This window comes from Naegleria lovaniensis (assembly GCF_003324165.1).
Source record: "Naegleria lovaniensis strain ATCC 30569 chromosome Unknown tig047, whole genome shotgun sequence".
NCBI lineage: Eukaryota > Heterolobosea > Eutetramitea > Acrasida > Naegleriidae > Naegleria > Naegleria lovaniensis.
The window spans coordinates 38,201-59,151 of record NW_025407869.1 but is presented as its reverse complement, the minus strand read 5'-3'; the positions used below and the strand labels follow the sequence as shown (position 1 = coordinate 59,151).

At 35.9% G+C, this 20,951-nt stretch overlaps 4 protein-coding genes across 4 annotated transcripts; 2 read left to right on the top strand and 2 right to left on the bottom strand.

Moving 5' to 3' along the window:
• Nucleotides 1-240: 240 nt before the first annotated feature.
• On the top strand, nt 241-866 carry C9374_010997 (uncharacterized protein; the record flags this gene model as incomplete). The annotated part of the gene is made up of 2 exons (XM_044686602.1): nt 241-537; nt 693-866. The coding sequence occupies 2 exons, from the start codon at nt 241-243 to the stop codon at nt 864-866; spliced, it is 471 nt and encodes a 156-aa protein (XP_044543334.1).
• A 57-nt stretch (nt 867-923) lies between these two features.
• C9374_010996 (uncharacterized protein) lies at nt 924-2,411 on the bottom strand (the record flags this gene model as incomplete). Its single annotated transcript, XM_044686601.1, has 1 exon — nt 924-2,411. The coding sequence occupies one exon, from the start codon at nt 2,409-2,411 to the stop codon at nt 924-926; it is 1,488 nt and encodes a 495-aa protein (XP_044543333.1).
• A 657-nt stretch (nt 2,412-3,068) lies between these two features.
• On the top strand, nt 3,069-5,606 carry C9374_010995 (uncharacterized protein; the record flags this gene model as incomplete). Its single annotated transcript, XM_044686600.1, has 1 exon — nt 3,069-5,606. One exon carries the CDS (start codon nt 3,069-3,071, stop codon nt 5,604-5,606), a length of 2,538 nt encoding a protein of 845 aa, XP_044543332.1.
• Nucleotides 5,607-5,702: 96 nt separating this feature from the next.
• C9374_010994 (uncharacterized protein) lies at nt 5,703-20,702 on the bottom strand (the record flags this gene model as incomplete). The annotated part of the gene is made up of 2 exons (XM_044686599.1): nt 5,703-11,884; nt 11,936-20,702. 2 exons carry the CDS (start codon nt 20,700-20,702, stop codon nt 5,703-5,705), a joined length of 14,949 nt encoding a protein of 4,982 aa, XP_044543331.1.
• Nucleotides 20,703-20,951: the final 249 nt, after the last annotated feature.

Below are 20,951 nucleotides of genomic sequence, written 5' to 3'. Positions count from 1 at the left end.
TAATACATTGCCAATTATTTATTGAACTGCGTTTCATATTTTTTGGATTGTAAATTCAGTCAGATGTATTTTCATTATGATTCCCAAAGATACAACCGATCGGTTGTGACCTCCATCAAAGCCGCACAATCATCTTCTTTAAACTGTATGATTGTTAGTAACATGGAATTTGGTGGGGTCTTCTCTCATGCTCTCTTAATTGTAACTGTAATTTCAAAACTCCGATTCATTACAAAAAAAATGTCAACGCTTCTTCCCAAGTCTTCCATCATGCAGGTCCATCTTGGTTTCCTACTCATCTTCATTGCGTCGTGTTTCTTTCTTTTCTTTTCATCCATCAGTCACATCCAAACAGTTCTCTCACAACAACCAAATTTCCATGTCATGAAAATTCATTCTCACAAAAATCCAATCCGATCATCTGCTTCATCGGAGAATGATTTGTGTTATGGATGTTTATTGCTGGCTCAAGTGTTGGATAGTTTTATTACATCGAATATTACTGCTCAAGAAGTGATTAAATTGGCCACAAAAATTGTAAGTGGATCGATGTATTTTGTGGAATGATTGTTTCACAAATGATGATTTTCATCTATGTGATCAAAAAATCGAATACGAAATTTCAAAATAATTTCATTATAATTTTTCTTGAATGACATTATGGCTGATGATTTTTGGTAACTCCATCACAGTGTCCCTATCTACAACCTGAAATTCAACCAGTGTGTCCACTCTTGGTAAAACAAATGACACCTGAAATTTTGGAAATTCTTGTCACACGAGAGAATCCACATGTTTTGTGTCAACAACTTGGAGCTTGTAAGAATGACACTGCTCTTGTTGAAAACTTGCCAAAGAAGAATTAAAATCATTATAGTCTCATGAGCTCACTTTGGATTTTTCACAAAAATTCTTTTTCACACTCACTGCAATCGAACAAAATCTCCAAGAATTTCCTTCTCATTCACTTCCAATGGTTGAGTGGTATCAATCGTAAAGGTATCTTTGGCGTCAACATTCTCCGAATCATGAATTGGAATTCTGACCAAATTCAAAGCATTGGCCAACATTTTTGCTTTGAGACCATAATTCTTTGACAACACCAACGATTGATTGACACCTGCAAGATCTGGCATTAAATTCACTTCCAACAAATGAGGATGCATCCTGTCATCAATGAGAATGTCATAACCATACAATTGAAAACATTTGTGACGACATTGATGAAATAATTCATCTTGTTTTTCAGGATTTAAAATGGTAGCATGAATCGACTGTAACACAAGTTCATCTAATCGGCGCCATAATGCATCCCATTCATCTTGCTGAGGAAAATGTTCTTTCAAATCTGACAAGTACATGTTGCAGAAAAATCCAAACTTTTCAATAATGGTTTCGTTTTGAATCTTATTCTTCTTGTCATTGACAGAGTTGTTGGTAATATGCATGAAATGATTGTTGAGATTGTCTTTGGAGAGTGTGTAATCTTCTGAGGCAAATCTTACAATACCGTCTCGATAGAAATAAATTCGATCCCTTTCATCATAATGCCTTTTTCCAACCACCAACACGTACATTCTCAAATCGAACTTTTTGTTATGAATCAAGAGTGGATTGGAAATGTATTTGGACACGACAATTTTCTTATTCTTGATTTGTTTCTTGATGTGTTCATCCACAACCGTGTCATCATGGTTATTTGAAAGAGCCACTTCAGAAAATTCATTTTGAATGACTTGTTGATAGGATGGATAAATAGTGATGCCACGACCTTCTCCCGATCGATGAGGTTTAACAATCCAAAATTGATGATCATGTTTTAGATGGGAATGATTTTCTTGAAATAAAACCTCTTCTTTTGCATAATGTAAAAACAATTCCAATTGTTGAGGTAAATAAAACGATGGAGGTACATATTTCGATGTAAATTCCACTGTTTCTGTAAGCTCCAACTTGTTCACTTTCTGAAAATTAAGAGCCATCAATGATTTGTTACACAATTCATGACTATTTGGAAATTGATTAATCAATGTGTATGAAGGTAATTCATTCCATTTCACAATATTATATCTCGGAAAAGTATGTCCCCAAAAAACTGCCAAATAATGAGTCGATTCATCCATCACTGATGAAACCAAAATAAAACCATTTCCTTCAAATGTTTTTCGTAGAGCTGATTCTTTTAATTTTAATTCTTTTGCCTTTGAAATCCAATAACATAATTGACGACGTTGTGTTGGCAATTGTTCTGTACTTGTTTCTTCCTGTTCTTGTTCGGAAAGGACATGTTCTGAATTTTCTAAATAAATATATTGAGATTTTAATTCATCATCATGATGATGATTCCGAAAAGTTTCTGACAAAGAACCATCCATTGCTCCTTCTTCCTCCTTCCTGTTCATTATTCTCATTCGATAATTTAAAGTATATTCCAATAATTGTTGGCTTCGTTCTTTAACCGATTGTAAATCCAAGCCTTCATCCAACACATGTTCCTAAGGACATGATGTTCCACGTTTACAAAATCCATTCCGACGAAAATGCCAACAAATTCCCTTGTTTTTTTGAATGCAGTGAAAGTATTTGGCAGTGAGGATGGTGTTTGAATGTTCGTTTGGTTGCGTCATTTTTTAAATTTCCTTTTTTTGTTTTGTAATTTTTCAACTTTGTCTTTAATATATTTGAGATGCAATATATTAAATTATTAAATTTCAAAAACATTTCTATAACATGTTTTATTTTCAATTTTATGCACGGAGTTTTAGCTTGATCAATTTTTGTTGATGGATAAATTTCGAGAATTGTGTTGCCTTTTGTGATACAAATGTCACTCGTCAACAAGTAGCTTTTACAAAGTCATCTTGTCAAAAACAGAAACACCCTCTCTCACTTCGTCATCCTCTTCTAAAGCCAATTCTGTGCTCGTGTTTCCTTCTATTCTCAACACTCTGGTTCATCCGATATTAAAAAACAAATATTTTGACAACTGGCATTCATGCTCCCATCCCTCTCTTTTCTCGTTCATTCATTTTAAAAAGTCATTGATCATCAACTAACCAAACAAAAATATGGGAATTGGATCCTCGCATCGCAGTGAACGTGATGCGTCACTTGCCAACATTCCGTATCAATCTTCATTGACTTCTCATATCATGGAAACGAAACGTAAAAACAATAGTGGAAATTCATTGAATACTTTGATTCATCCGTCAACAACAACATCAGCATCATCAACAATACCTACAGACATGTCTCCGAATCATCAATTACCAAATTTGGAAAATTCAATAGTACAAGAAAAAAATCATTCTTCATTATTACAGCATTCTCATCATCACGATTCCATATTACAATTTATTGAAATTCCAAATCGAGACACTCTTCAACATTTCACAGATTATTATTATTCCATGTGCGTGCCCAACGATTGGAGAGTTGAAGTTTATGGTCCAACGACGAATGCAAGTCGAGGAGGTGGAATTGTCATTAGTGGAACAAGTACTTTGAATCCTCCTCCTCAAACGACAACGACCACGAATCCAATGAATTATTCGAATGGAGTGACTTCTCCGATGACCATGATGGAGAATGTGAATTCTGGAGTGTCAACTTGTGAGGGTAACCATACTGGTAACTCCAATTCGACGACGACGACGACAACAACAACAACTGCATCATCCTCGTCGTCATCTTCATCATCATCGACACTGAATCATTCAGTAAATGTGAATACTTCCAGTCCAGCATTGAATGCATCGTCGTCGTCACAAATCATGAATGGACAAAAAATTTATTTTTCAACCTATGATAAGAATGTGGAAAAGGATTTTATTGAAATTTATGTCACCTTTTCTCCAAATGATATTGAAAAAGAAGCCAAGTTGGCGATTGATGATATTCATCAAATGGGACAACAAGAGAATCATGAAGATGATTATTTTGGTCGCCATTCGAGTCATAGTTTGCAAAATCAAACACATGCAAGTCAGACCTTAACAACCAATCATTTGAAACGAATGCCTTCTTCACATGCCATTCGACAAGGAATGTCACAAATGTCACAACAAGCAGGTTTTTCGCGAGTCATTGAACCCAAAATAGTGAAAGGCATTACACACGTGATTGGAAAAAAGATTCAACCTGAAAAGAAAGCTCTCTATTTTATCATGCAATTTCGACATGAATTATTACCTCAAAAATTACTTTATAAGAAAATTTATTTCATTCAAGAAGGAAATGGAATTATTTATTGCTTGACATTGACCACAACGAGAAGAGAACCAGAAGATGTGATTGGATATACAAGTGTCACTCCAAGTCCATTACTAACGAGTAGAGAAAATCAAAGTGCAAGAAGTGCAAGATCTTCTTCAATTCCTGCCATTCATATTGAATCTCACACGTGTCACAGTCCTTCGAATTCAAGTTCAGTCACACCTCCAACGACTCACAGTAAGAATTTGAGCTTGTCAGTCACTAGTGTTGCTTTTGAAAGTAATTCTTCTACATCAAATTCTGCAAATTCATCTCCGAATTTAAATGGTGAACCAACTAGTAACAACAATAACACGACATTGACAACAGTCTCAAATTCACAACCCAATAGTGCTCGAAAACGAAATTCCTCTTCTGGTTCAGCACCAAAAAAGACCTTCATGAAAATGGTGACCTCTGCCTTATCGACCTCAGCCATTGAAAGTGACAGCGGTGATGAAATGACCATTTTGACTGGATTTATTCCATCCGTCTTGTACCATTCTGTGAATTCACAATCCATGGCTTCTCAACAACAGTCACAACCTGTTTTGGATGGAGGAGTGTGGAGTGATATTTTAGTTCGTGAGTTATTTGTTGGAAAATCATTGAAAGAGTTGAAACGAAAAACTAGTAATATGGATGGAGAAGGAGTAATTATTCATGTACCTATTTGTTTTATTCCTTCTCTGAGATTGGAGACTGATGGAGAACAGGAAATTATAAAACATTATGGAATTTCAGATTTTGGAAAGAGAAAGGAGGATTATAAATTATTACTCTATCATCCAATTCAATATTTATCGAGAGGACCATACTCGACGAAAGAGGAAATGGTTGAAAATATTTTTGTGACCCATGTAGATTTTGTTTTAAAACACACCACCACAGTATATGAAAAGAAGAATTTAATTGAATTTTATTGGAATGCCGATGTGTGTGGAAATTGTGAAAAACTTGAGGAGGAAATTACCTTGTTAACAATGCCTACGGAGAAGAATAGTGGAAAATTATTGAATTTCTTCTATGAGAGGATTTTTAAGGAAAAGGTCAAGAAATCATTCACTCTCTTGAATGAGAAGAGTATGGAGTTTTCTTCCGTGATGAATCATCAATCTGTAGACTCAAACTTGGGGAACAATACATCCATAATAACACCCCAAATGACAATGCACAAGGCAAAATATTTAGAATTGGATGGTAATACCTATTTTGGTAACACTCTCAAGAAACAATGTTGTTTGGTAGAGAGAAATTTCAAAATTTGGATTTTTACATATAGTTCCACCAATAATTTGATTGCAAGCGAAGCTTTCCATACTATCTTGTCGGAAATAAAATACACGTCATGAATGTTGTTGTGACTTAGATATAATAATATGTTAACTAAGGAAACGAATAATTTTCTTTGCGTCCACATGTTGTTGTATAAAAGCACTTTCCAAAGTTTATTGCTTACTCTTTTCAAGAATATCCTCCAAAGTCTTGTAAAAATCCAACGCATTGGCTACCTTAAATTTGCCCATCGGTATTTCTTTAAACCAATCCAATTCTCCAATCGTTGAAACATCGAGAGCATGTTCTCCTTGACCAGTTTGGAAATATTCAGGTAATGGTAAATCTTGCAACCAATCACACAAGTCTGACTCTTTTTGCGTAAATGTTTCAGATAAATATTTAACCATGGCGTCTCTCATAGAGGACATTAACACTTGACAATCAATGTATGGCATAACCGTGGTAGTTAATTTGTGCTTCAATTCTGGTGACAATGGCTCCTTGTAAATATCATGTATTCCTGCAAAGATATCCAAAGTCAAATGTTGCTCAAGAATTTCAAATAAGTGATCCAAGTGCTTAATTTGTAGAGTTTGAGATAGGGAACCAAATAATTTTCTTGCGTCTTGGATCATCAAGTCCTTCTCGAGATAATCAACAAGATACTTGTCTAAAAATTGAACGCTCACTCCTGATTCCACTGAGAGAGATGATTGTATAAAATGAATAGCCATTTCCACATATCTAAAACAGGATACACATCGTTCGGATCGACCACCTGGACCTCCCAACTCATTAATGATCATTTCTTGGTCGTCTTGTGTTAACTTGTCATTAGAAATTTTTGTATTTCGTTTTTTAAGGGCTGAAAATTTTTCCTTTGCTCCTGTCACTCTTATTTCTCCAGTAAAATCAAGCATTTTGATTTGAATTTCAATGAGAGATTTTCGTAAAAAGAAATTATCAATCAAGTATTGTTGAATAAACTCAAAATCATAAATAATTTGTTGTGGCTTTTCAAAACTCAGAGAACGATTGCAGTGATCCTTAATGAAAGGGAGTAAATGACGTTGTAATGAAATGTTCACAACATGGGTGGGTGTCAACTCTCGGCTTGTGACAACACGAAGATCTTTGGATTCCATACTGAAATATTCTTTGGATATAAGCTCTGTAAGTTTGTTTTGTATGCCAACCAAATAATGAACCATGGCAAGTCCAAATATGGGTTCATCTTTTTCGGAGGGTACAATGTAAATGAGTGGCTGGTCTTTAGACATTTTGATCTCCTTCATGTGATGTGGAATTTCTAAACATTCATACCTCTCTACGAGTTTGAAGACTGAGTTCCATGCTTGTGCAAAACTTTCAAAACATGCCTCAAACAAGGTTCTTTCGCTTTCATCCTCCATCTCCAAAATAATTTCACGAACAGTAGAGTTGAGTGCATTTTCTCTACGAATTCTCTTGTCAAACCTCTTACATACTAAACGATACAAATCAAAAATGTTTGGTAAATGATGCATGGCTTGGAGAGGTACAATATTGTCAACAATAGCTGCTAGTGCTTGTAGCTTATCCATGGTAGCAGTTTGTTTTAGACTGTTCATGAAATGCTCCAATGTAATACTCTCAACAGGCATGAATATTGAGGGAAGTAAGAGAGTTCGTTCTTGAAGGGAGAGCACTTCCTGATCAGGATAAATATGCTTCATGAGCTTACTATTGGCCAAGGTGGTTTTACGATCCCTTCGTGCTTCATTGTGTCTTTGTAGTGTTTCTTGAATAAATGTCAAGATACGGTCTGGTTTAAATTTTCCCTCTAGCAATTGCGTACAAAAATTGTTTTCAAAAGGTCTTCGCTGATCTTTGTGTGTCAAAGCATGAAACCATAACGTAGTACTCTGAGTAGCAGCTCTATAACTAATTTGTGCAAACGTGTGATGAAGAGTAATACATAAATCTTCTTCATTTCTTCCTGTTAATTGCGAAAGAATATGCCAATCATTTGTGAAATGTTCCATGAAGTATTGATTTGCATCTGCAGGATTACAGTATTGCGTATTGATGAGTACTCGAGTATTGTTGTTGAAGAAGATACCACTTGCATAGAGTAATCCACTCATTAACAATCGAATCAGTCGGAATTCAGTCGAGGATAAATCTCTATTAGTACTATGCACATCCGCTGGGCTTGTTTCTTCTATGGCACTTCTTGCACAAAAATTTAATGGAGTATTGTCCACATTTTGGTACTCTCTATTGGTACTTAGCAGTGTGTGACTACTTCCACCAATGGGTTGGCCACATTCCCTACAAATATCAGTAACCATTGCCCGACCACATTCAGTGATGATGTAAGCATGGCCATTAGGGCAAGTATACGTCTTTCCTCCTGTGATTTGTGTTAATGTCGATGTAATATCATCATTCATAGTTGGAAATAGAGTGTTATGCAGTTGAGTAATATTTGTCAAGCAGTTCCAGAAAAATCCCATGGAAGGAGTGTTCAAATTCCATATCACCATTACAATTTGGTGAATGAGACATCGTAGTAAATGAATCTTGGACATGGATGTTTCGGGAGTGATTTCAAAGTTTCGTATATTGTTCTCTATTAATCTTTCCACAATGTTCACAATGGAAATATTTTCAAAAACAACAAGTTTAGCCTTGTTATTTCTCATCCAGACGAGCAAATGATTGTAGTTATTCTGTTGAGAAATCTTACGCCTCAATGTGACATGTTCAAGCAATACCATTAACAGTAAGGCACAGAAACAATTTCGTGAGTTTCTTGATCTCTCATATAATGTGTTGAGCAGGGTATCAGTTTTAGCATCTGATAAACGTAATTGTTCCACAGCATCTCTCATGGTATTGTAATTTAAGCCCTCGTTTGGTAATTGGTCATACAAAGTAGCGAAAGGATTAGAGTCGGAAAGAGCTCCATTATCTGATATGAATATAATGGCTTCTTCTTTTTGTTTCCATGTCTCTATAAATGCCATTTGTTTTAGCATGGGATTATAATTAATCATGCTTCTTGTGGCTGATAATCCATTAGATTTTGCTAACTCTCTAAAGAAAAATACTAGAAGTGAATAGTTATTTTGGAATAAATGATCAATCGTTTCTATGAATTCCAATGAAGGCTCTTTTTTAGATGAGATACACTGTGCAAACCATCTCACTGCTACCTTACAGGAACAAATACTTTGTAAAAATTTCAGTATTCCACCTGGGAGAGGCTCCATAGACAGCTTCTTCTCCAGTTTTTCATGCAAAAGATGCTCGTTGTTAATTTCGTCCGTAACAGATGATTCAATTTCATCTTCTAAAATCTGTGAAATGGCAACTGCAAGAGGAAAATCTGCATGTTTAAAATCGGAATATAATGTTGAAAGCTGATCTTCTAACTCATGCTCAATAACCGCACCAATCTCTGTATTTTGCTTTTTCAAAGCAACCAAGGATCGAATCACAGACGATCGCATAGAATCGTTGACAATAAATTTCAAAAGCTTATTGTCAGATAAGATCTTTTTGTTTTCACTCAAATACTGTATAATGGTTGAAATGAGAGCAGCAGATAATTGATCCATGTTTTCCGATTGTAGACAGTAATGGATTATGAAAATCTCAGTCAATTTGCTTGCTCTCTCAATAAATATATTTTCTTTAGAAGACATTTCTTGAACTTGATCAAGATGTTGATCGCATAACTCGGTATAGGTTTCTACTGAAGACAAATTAACACCTCTCTGACACCATCCACATGATTGATTCTGAATTCCATTTTTTGTCTTGCTTGAGCAATAGTTGTTAGCACACTCAATACAGACATATCTGGAACAGCATTTTGTTTTCCTCAACTCGGTTGGATCTGGAATTGTATAGCAAATGAAACATTCAAAATCTTCAGCGCTTTCTGATCGGCTATATTTCTTATTAATATCTGTGAGCGTTTGAAGAAAATCAATAAACATGTTTGGCTGTTCGAAATGAGTTGTTTCCGAGCTTGACAACTTCTTCCAATAATTTTCACAGATGGAAACATCAAAACTGTCCTCGTCAATTCCTCTCTTAAATGCCAGGTCTTGTAAAAATTTGCTGAAGAAGCTAATACACTTCCATATATGATTTTGTTTTCCAAAGTTCCATCGAGTGCTGTCACTAACATTTTCGCTCAATAAAGTACTATCAATTAATTGTCTTAGAAGCCTACAACACTCTGATATGATGTGAACGTTGTTCACCCAACTTCGGCTCTCTTCGATATCTGTTAACGACTTCCAGTTAATAGCATTGGTTGGGTTGATAGCATCGATCACTAACTGATACAAGAAAATATCACAATCAACAATGGATTCAAAGGTTGGAATATTGTAGAACAAGTTTTCAAATATGGAAGCATCTCGAATAAGATCCAATACATGGAAGTATGTCTTGAATCTCGGTTCGTTTGACCAGTATATTACCTGTAGATCTGTAATGGTAAACTCGCTTTTGTTTCCTAAATCCTTATTCACAATCTCCATTATCAATTGTTTACACTTATCTAACGACAGCGTCGAGTATTTGAAACCATACATTGTGAAATAATCATGGATGAAACGTTCAGCAATTGAAAAATGTAAATATTGCTTGTTCTCATCAATCATTACATTGCTCGAATCGTTATTAATAAATGTGTACTCTAACAAATTTGGATATGTGCATTCGAAATGCTTTTCCAATTTCTCCAGCATATTGTCCTTGTCAGTATTATTCTCCATCATATTTTTCTTGACGCCCTCACTGACAATGGAAATCAAATAACTGAAGGGAAATTGAGCATTGAAGTGAGGAAGTTGTGTTCCATAGTGAACGTTAATGTGTCCATGTAATTGTTCAGAAATGAGTAAATCTTGAATCATTTTTGGTTGTACGTTTTGTTGAAACATTTCTAGCCAAAAATCTCGAACATCATTGTCGTTCAGGAGCGAAAAGTTGTTGAAACGGTCGGTTACACTCAACACGGCAGCAAACGTAATGAACAATTTTTTAGATATGAAATACTGTAGTGCAGAGTTTAAAGTACCACATATTTGCAATAGCTTCTCATCTTCCATTACCTCCAAATACCATTTATCGTCGTTTTTTGTGGTAATTTTAAGAACATCCAGCATCTTTTCTTGAACAGCTTGATAAAATCTGTGTTGAGAGCTCGACAACAAATTCCTAATCGTAATAATTTGTTTTTGAATAGAGTCAGGAGTTCTTGGATACGGATAAACAATTCTTGAAAGAGAGTTGTGTAAATTGGCCAATGTTAAATCCATGATGGGGAGTTCAGATAATATCTTGCTCAAAGGTTTGCTCACTAATGTGAACATATCTGGGAAGGCGGCTTTTGTGTTCGAAGAAATGTCGTCTATGAATATGTAATTCCATCGTTTGTCAAAATCGAACGTGAATCTCGATTCTTGGAACGAAAGCCCTCTAATTAAGTTCACCACAATGACCACATTACGTATCTTGGATGGATTGTTTTTGATGAAAAGTTCTCTCTTGTTTTCGCAAGTGTATTGAGCGTAACGAATTCTGCGAACAGAGGAAGCATTTGGATCTGCTAAAATGATGAGCAAGGATTGGTCGTGGTCAGAATTGAAAAAGTGGTCTAGTTCGGAATTAAGGTCTGCTGATGTTTTCAGTTCGTGAAGTTGAATGAACTGGACCTTCATTTCTTCATTCTTGACCACAGTAACGTCACTTTTAACCGTGGTTTCAATATTAATATCTAAAGGAGAGTATGTCATCACAACAGCTTGGATTCCATTCGATGTTGTGTATGACCATTCTTCAGGATGAGCAAATACCTTGTTCAATAATGAGGGAAACGAACTATGATCTTGTTTCATGAAATATGTTTCAATAATTTCTCGATTACCAGACTTGACAATATGTTCAGGTGAAGCAACCCACAGTAATTTTTCAATAGCATTGGTGTAAACATACGAAGTACCCTCATCAACCATATTATCTATTTCAGTGGAGTACAAAGCTTGAACCAAACTTTTAAGGGATTCATCATGACACCCAACGAAAATTTTAGGAAGGTTCTGAAGACCGTCGTCAACCAAATTTGAAACAAAGGTTTCGAGCATGGACAAGGAAATGCTATTTTCTTCAGTCATGAAATCAATGCGATTGAAGGAGTGCTTTTCTAATCTATTAAGAAAAGGTGCTGCTAGCTTGGAGTATGCGTCACTAGCCTCCGCAATGACTACAATTCTAAAGTTGTCATGCACGGCACATGTGACCGACTCATTTCCAAATGCGAGTCTTGCAAACTTTTTCTGCTCAACTACTACGTAATGTTGATTCAGTAAGTCATATAAACTCTCATATAATGACTCACAATGTACAAGTACTACAGTTCTTCCATCGGACATTGCCAGCTTGATCTTTTGCAATTGAAGAGATAGGGCGAAATTGTCATTATTCTCGAGAGGAAAATCACTTCCGAACAGTACTAGAGTCTCCGACAGCGAAAGTATATTGTAATCGAATAACAGGTTCAAGGCTGCATTGTTATGAGTTAGCAACATTAAATGTCTAGCCATGGTACTGTCTTTCAAGTTCATTTGAATGAGTTCCTTATTGGTTGGCCTTGGCATTTGACTTGAAGTCAAACTACTACCAGTTTTCGTCTCAAATATTTTAAGAATTGCATGTACTTGATCTTTTGGAACTCCTCCAAAATTACGTAAAATTGCCAATAGTAACGCTTGGTCAAAGCTCACCTCTTTTCCATCATACACCATTTTATCATTGACCACTCTGTTCAAGAACTTGATGCATTGATAGAAATCACGCAATCCAAAAAATAGTTTGATTTTTTGAGTATTAAATAGCTCCAAATAACTTTGGGCAATTGCCTCCAAGTAGTTATTCAACTGCAATTTTTTAACACCAATGATTCCTTTAGCAGTATTCTTTAAATCTTTTGATGTAGGTATTGATCTGTAGAGAATGCTCATTCTGTTCATCTTGGAGCTGTCCAAACTGTAGTTACTAATTGCAATAAAACTAATCTTCTCCAAATTTTCCAATTCGTGATGCAAGATTTTTAGGGGTAAATTTGGCGAGTCAGCCAAGCTAATTTCATCAAGCAGTACAACAGAAAGAGAAGAGCTTCCTGAACTTTCTTCAGCATAACGTCTAGCTGATCTGAAAGTTTGTGCAATACCTCTTGCCGTGGATAACGGAGAACATTGATACGCAAAAATATTAATATCTGGTAAATGATGCAACCTTTTGTTGGTTGATGCCTTTCCTCTCATTGCCTTGGAAATTAGATCAACAGCAAGAGATTTTGAGGAACCAGCAAAGCCCACAAGTATAATAGGAATGTGGTTTAGAAGAGCCAAGAAGAGCATAAAGCAGTTTTCTGTTAACGCCTCGTTCAAAGAAATGCCTTCTCCTGGGTTGAGTTGTGTTGTTAGCTCGTTTTGATACTTGGTCACCGTTTCAACAAAGAATTGGCTAGTGAATGAAGAAATTACAATTCTGCCAACTTCACAAATCTTTCGTAAATATGATTGCCGTTGATCTCTGTTGAGCCGACTGTAAAACGTAAAGGCCAACGATAAAACAAGACATTTCAAAAAGTTAATATTGTGAATACTGAACTCAACCAATTGAGTTTCAAGCTTGAGAATATCCCAAAACACAGAGTCGCTGGCTTTTTTGTGCTCTTCAAACAGCCAAGAGAAAACTTGTACTGATCTCTTGACGTCTCTCAAACTCACCACGCTAACTTCGTGCATGGCCTCTCTAACGAACTGTTGTGAAGTGCATATTAAGTCAACAAATATTTCTAAAGTCGGATTGTGTTGAGTATGAATTACATAGGCTCGAAGTCCCTTTTGCAGCATGCTACGAATGTAGATTCGTTCTGTTTCTATGGACAATGATCCAAAGTCATACACGTGGTCAATAAAACTGTCTGGAAGAGGATGAACTCGGTACACCAGATTCTCGAGAGGATCTGGAATATTCTTGAATGATGGGTGCTTGTATAATATACCACTTTGGGACTGGATCACTGCCTCAATCTTTTTAGTATTCTCGTTCTTCAGCCGATATGGGTTTAGAGCGCAAACAATCTTAATGTTTTTAGGAATGGGAAGGCCATTCAATACGCGGTCACACACAATCTCTTTGAGAATACCAGTATGTGCACATGTATTAGATTCGTCAAAAAAAACAATATAGTTTGCCATTGCATGGCTATTAGCTTCTTCAATAATTGGATAAATGAAATCAATAATATCCTTTTCAGAATGGCCGCCATGCAGAGTAATTCTCCTAAGATCCATTTCTAAGATTTTGGAAAGATAGGCCATAAGAAAACTCTTTCCACAACCGGTTTCACCAAGAATAATCACCGGTAAATTACATTTAAATCTCAAAATTATTGCAAACATTTTCATCAAATTGTCTTGAGTAAGTACGTAATCGCTATTTGAAATCTTTTCTCTCAGAGAATAATCATAGTAATCCGCCATTTCGTATTGATAACTTCCATTTACCATAGTCAAAAATTTTAGACCTTCAATTTCCGTGTCTATTTGTCCTTTTTGAGTGAGGCTTGTGTTAAAATCAAAATTAATATCTAATTTTTGCTCATGTAGAATGTGTATTTCTTGATCACTAAAGAACTTTTTAACGGATTCTTGCTTAAGAGCAATAACATTGAATCCTGCAACAGTAAAATCATCTTGGGTGAATATTAGTACGGGATGAGTCGACTGTTCCCATTTTCGAATGCTTGAAAATCGTTTGGCATATTCCTCTAGCGAAGGATTGGCCGTATTAAAATTAAGAACCAGCTGTCTCATAGCGAAATCTTTTGTCATTTCTAATGCAAGAGCAATGAGAGAGTGAGGAATTCTTGCAGTTAAGGGCTCTAGGCTTGGAAGTACACGAAGTAGCTCGTATTTCATGATAGATTGGAAAAATTCATAAGTGAAGTCAACAAAATTCGAAATTAAAGAAAATGATGTTTGTCCAGTGGTGTTACAATATCTCATTAGAATGTCAAAGCACTCTTGTGGTTCCAAGTAGTCGTCAGGAACAAACTGTGCAAACAGCTCCGGATTAGAGAAGGTACCTTTTTCGAAAGCTTTCAATATTGCACAAACAAACAGAAGCTTGCTATTGATAGCTGATGTTACCCTACCAAAATCATCCATTTCAAACCTCTTCTCTATGAGAAGTGTTTCGGCTGTCACTTCACAAACTTGTTTTGGTAAGAAATTGCACAAGGGCACAAATTTTTCAAGTGTAATATTTTGAGGTGCATTCGGAATCTCAATCAGAATGCTATCAACTTCTCGTCTATGATACACCTGTCCATTGTAATCAGAAATAGACCCCACCACTATAAGCTGGAAAAGAATAGCATTTACAATACTATCCACATGTGAAGAAATGTTGAAATAGAGAGCAACAGGATGAGTTCTATTAGTTTTCTCATTGAGCTGAGAAATTAAGCTCGAGATGTCAACACTTTCGCGCAAAGAAATAGAAACTAGCTCCAACTGATTCTCACATGCATATTTGAAAATTGAATGAGTTTTACCGGCTCCCGAGTGCTTGGAAGTGTAAACTTTCGTACCACATGAATAGGTATTGCAAATTTGTGAGTAAACCTCAACCATTTCTTCGATGGTAAGAGTGATTGCAGCACCATCAAACCTGAAATTAGAAAAAGCATTGACAATTCGCTGATGAGCGTTGCCGGAAACTATGACTAAAGGAGGAGCCAGCTTGATGTCAGAATTGTGAAGATATAATTTCAACTTGTCAACTACTTGGCATTGTGTTGTATACGACAGCAAATGAACATTCGCCAAAGTAAATATTCTCCTACTGGTCAACGATTGCGATCTTGTTTGTGACCAACGTGTGAATAATAATAAAATATCTTCCACCTTAGTTCTACTATTACACATTAATATTTCGTACATTTCTGGTAGTCTAGATTGCACTGCATACAAAGAGAGTACAACCGACTCTACATCTTGCTCATTTTGGCATGAAATAACAAACAAATTTTCAATGTCTTGATTGGATTGAGTTAGCGATAGAGCAATATCTTTTTTGGCGGAAAATGAAATACTTCTGTCTTTTTGTAAAATAATATCTTCAGTGTCACCAAATAAGGCGGAGAGCAAGTTTCCAAGACTCTCTAATACAGTATAAGATAAATCATCATCTACAACTACAAAGTTATTCTTGTTATGCCATTCCGAAAGCAACAATTCTAAATGCTTATCAGTAAATTCTCTTCTAATAGTTTTGCACATGGAGTGTAGATTGGCACTGTTGTTGCATTCAAGCCACTTTAATATTTCCCTAAGCTCTCGCATGTTAAAGTAATTCAGATATGAGTATTTCTGTCTAATGTTTTTGATATCTTTCTTCCATGAGGCATTAAGAGCTTCTAATCTTGTTGCTTCATTTCTCAGCTTACCCATTTCGTTATCTACACAACTGATTTGGTTAAAATTGAACTCATATTCATACTGGTCTATTAATATATTTCCATTCTTTATCAATTCAATCACTGACTCTTTGATGCTCAATAGTATGTTAATTAGCTCAATAAAACGATTCATTTCAAAATCTAAGTTTTGATGTTTTTCTTTTAGCTCTCGAGGCACAGATGTATTCAGTACCGTTGTACGAATGTCCAACAAATCAGACATGGTAAACGTTTTGTCCTTTGAAGAGCTTGGAAGTTTGTATATAATCATGTCCTCAAATGTGTACTCGTTTTGATGTGCATTAAGGGATAAGATACTTGATTTGGTTGAGATTTTGAAAGCGGCTGACTCCATTATTTCAAGTAGTTTGAGAAGAGAGTTGACAGAAGGGCTTCTTGTCTTGTCTCTAAATATTTGTTTCACAGATTCTAAATTTTTTCGAATGAACGATACATCTTGAATCCTTCTTTCGATTTCTTTTGAATCTTTGTTATAGTTTAGCGACTTCATGGTCTGTAAGAACCCTTCACATGAGCTAAATTTGGTTTCAGGATATACAATATCGTACAAATATTCACGGCAGCTTATTAGAGATGCAAATGATTGGAGAGTAATAGCATCATCAGTAGTCACTTCTCTGCAAACTCGTATTAGCTCATTGAATTGCCCAGTGTTGTGATGTTGCCATAACCATTCAAGAAGATCATCAGATTGGGCCAATACTTGCACAAGATCTAACTCGTACCGGCTCAAATGTTTTAGGGCTTGTTTGGCAGCATTAACAATGTCAGCAACATCGAAAAGAGTTCCATTCTCCCATTTTTCAACAAAAAACTTGTAGTGGAGCGCTGTCAACCCAATGAAATACTTGTCTTCAACAATAGATGAACGGAAAACATTGCCAAATTTCTGCAAGACCTGAATCACTAAAGGAACATATGTTTTTTGCCTTGAAATGAAAATGAAGCTATGCACGATCTTTGTATGATAATCACACCACTCTTTTGACTCTCTGGTCTCTGCCACTAATTTAAGAGAAGTAGCATTGTTTTCAGCATCATCATCAACTTTGCAAGTAGTTTTCAGGAACCTTATCTCGCTACTAACGTCTTCTTCACTTTCAAAATTTGCAAATTGGTGTTCCAATTCTTGGAATGAAATAGTTTTCGAATTTAAATCGTTGTACAACTTGATCCACTTGTTTGTTACCAATGTAAACACCTTATTTTTCAGATCTTTTACAGAAAAACTGACTGTTGGAGTAGAACCGTCAGTGTTCATGTTGGTGATTTGAGCCTCTTTTTGTGCCACCTCATCGATGGTTTGGTTCCATGTCTGTAAAAACAGTTCTGACTTGGATAGATATTGCAGCTCATTCAATTCTTTCAGGAAAGGTTGATCGTTCAGTAATGATTTAATTGCATCAAATGGAACTCGTTTCTCAATTGCAGAGTCCAGGCGTGTTAAAATATCTCGCAGAGAAGAGCTGTCAACATGCTCGTTTTGACAATAATGATTACAAAAATCATGTGTTTTCCTTTGTAAGGATGTAAATTGAGCCACTTCCTCTTCTAATTCAACCAACGTCGTTAAACTCAATACATCCTTACTTGTTGACAATGCTAATTGAACAAACCTCTCCTTGTTGTTTCCCTCAAAAAGCTCTTTCAGCATATCAATGGTGGCCGTATGGCCAAGTATTGCATTACCCCAATTGTCAAGTAATTGAGCTGCTTTTGTTACCGTTTCTGTGGTAAAGCTCGAGTTGCATAATGAAAAACATCTACACCACAACTCAGAATTGTTCAACAGTAATGACATATTTTCTTCTGTGTATATGTGATTCGTGATGTGATTGAGAATAGTATCAGCAACCATATGTCTTTTGGTGATTGCTCTTTCCAAAGAGTCGATATGTTTTTCAAGTAAGTTCAACAATGAGTTCAATACTTTGGATGAATATCCCATTTTCTTGCAGATATCAAATGTCACGTCCTCCAGCACTTTGAAAAAGAGTGAAACTTCTTGCATTGATGTTTTGGCCTCAAAATCCAAAAATCCTTTTAACAAATCTTGATTTGTCATTGCAGAAAAGTAATAATTCCCCTTGAATGACTCAAGCACGCACATTTGATAATCTTCTGGTCTTAGAATAGATTTGGAAAGACGAGACGACATTCCTACATAAAAGTCAAGAATGTCTGTCAACTTGAACGACTTCCTTCCGAAAAATGTAGAGCTCGTTTTGTTGCGGAAAATCTGCTTGAATACTTCTTTGAGTAGTTTGGAAATTTTCTCCTTGTCGCGTTCTTCACAATTGCTAACAAACACATCGTCGTCAAAAAAGATAAAGACAACATCTAAAATTTCATGTGCATGAATGTGATCCATGGTTTCAATGTTACCTATGGATGAAAGTAATACCTCCAACAAAGAGAAGGATCTCGAAAAAGATTTCTCACTACAAATAATACTCTTCAATATGTCAAGCTTTTCTTTTGTGTCATCTATCCACTCTGTGTGATTTTTCACAAAAGTAGTAAATTCTTTCAATAATACATTGCTGATAGCATGCTCGTTGTCACATTTCAAACATCTACCAAATTGTAAAACAACCTGTATATGATCAAAGGAGGAACTAGCTAATCGAAACAAGGTTGAAACAATGACAGAAATTTGGCTTGATGTTACATGCATCATGTGTTGACTGACGCTAGAGCTTTTGTGCTCGACCATGGCAAACAGTTCTTTCATTTCATCATTGAACCTTCTTTTATCAGCGTACATGATCAATGTGTCAAGTTGGTTGTAGTTTCCATGGAAAGAATTGCCAAATTCACTGTGAATGAAGGGAGAGAGTAGAACCCAAAAAGAAAAGTTTTTCTTCTCTGGATGCTTCATAAATAATCTTATCAATTGCTGAATACCTGACTTGAATGATGTCTTAATATTATCCAAATGGCTCACGTCATTCATTGACTTTGAAGGGGTAGTGTTGCTTTGTTCGCTCAACTTTGAAAGAATGTGATTGTAAATGGTTGAAATGCTATAAACATCAAAATGCCGCAATAAATACACAACATCAAGAAAGTTGTCTAAATCTGTCGAAGAGGTGAGGGAAACTATTCTGTCAAAAATACAAACGATCATTATTGCTCTGCATTCAAGGTTGGTTGTATTTTCTCCAAAAGTTTCAACTCGATCGAGTAAGAAACTTTTCAATTCAGTCACTGTAGAGTCTCGAAAATAGTTTCTTTTGGCAACAAATCTTTCGGACACTTGGAAGGCAGCTTTTCCATTGGTTGTCAAAATTTGCTCCAAACTTTGGAAAAGACCGTCTAATCTTTGATAAAACAACACAAGCTTTTGCTGCTGTGCTTGAATATGTTGTCTAATCAATTCGTCATTATCATTTGATTGATTGTAATTCCTGGCGCTTAATGACTTTTTTCGTGCTAGTGGTATATCGTTAATTTCGGATAATACACTTTCAAATAATTCTTCCACAAACGAAAATAGCACTGAACGCTTGGATTGTGTAATTGTTTGAATGGCTGACTTTAACAAGCCAACACTTTTTTCGTGTTGGGGTTTAAATTGGCAGAATATTTGAGAAAATGGCTTCTTAAGATTGCTCATAAATGTCACGTCGCTAACAGCCTTGTCACTGTTCACAATACCTCGAGGGCCAGAAATCAACACCTTGAATTGCAAAAAACTTAAGTTTTTCGGAAGTACAGCAGATCCAATCCAAATTTCTTGATGGAAAGAAGATTTTCTCAACAAGGTGAATTTGTGAATCATGTTCCCCTTCTTACTGATCTTGGAGAAGAGAGATGTCGAAAGAGAGGGACTTTTGTAGTGAATATCAATTTTTGGGACTAAATTCGTTTGGTTGTCGTCATCTTCAAAATAGACGATCGGAATGAACACATGAAAATACAGAACCATTTGAGTGGTGGATAGGTCCGTAGTGCCATCATTACCTTCTTCTTCAATCACCACCTCCTCTTGTTGAATATTCTCTTCAATGGTTGTTGACAACGAGGATGTTGTTGAAGAAGCAACTTGTGAGGATGTTGTTTTTGATGATCCCCGATCATTCATTTTGCGTTTCTTTGAACGTCTAGATGAGGACGGGATCTGCTGGTCCTTTTCAGATGGCCTAGGAGCATCGTCATGTTGTGTGTTCTTTGCCTCTATTCGTGATGATTCATGATGAGTTTCAACCAATGAAGGATATGTAACTTGTTCATTAAATGTAGTGCTCTTATTGCTGTTATTATTATTGTTCTCATCAACAACATCGGATCCATCAAGAGCTTCTCTAGACCGAACCAATTGTTGTTTATCACGATGATTGGTTTTTGGTAGAAAAGAAAAATCATCTTCATTGTCATGATGCTGATTTGGAGAGTGATGAGGAGAAGCCTTGTGTTGAGAAGGCTTGTTGAAACGAGTTGAATTTTTAGAATTATTATTTACAGGAGGAACACGTGGTTCCGATGGTGATGACGAAGAAGAATTGATGCTGTTTGGTTGTTCTTGTTGTTGTTGTTGATCATTTTGTTTCTTTTGTTCTTCTTGTTCCTTCAAGTATCGGATATAATGAGGATCGTTGGTAGGCAACATCTTGGAGGAATGAATAAACAACAACTACACCAAATTTCGGGATGGGATGATAATTTACAGAGTCTTTCTTTGCTGCAACAATCTCGATCAACACACAAAATTATATGCTGTTCCACTACTCTTCTCTCAAAGAGACGAAGTAATTGTTGATTTTTTGCAGTTGGGAATTCTCTTTTAGAAAATTTGATATTTATTAGACTTTGCGCCAGTGGCACGGAACAGGGCTGAGCAGTCTCCTTCGCAGGCACT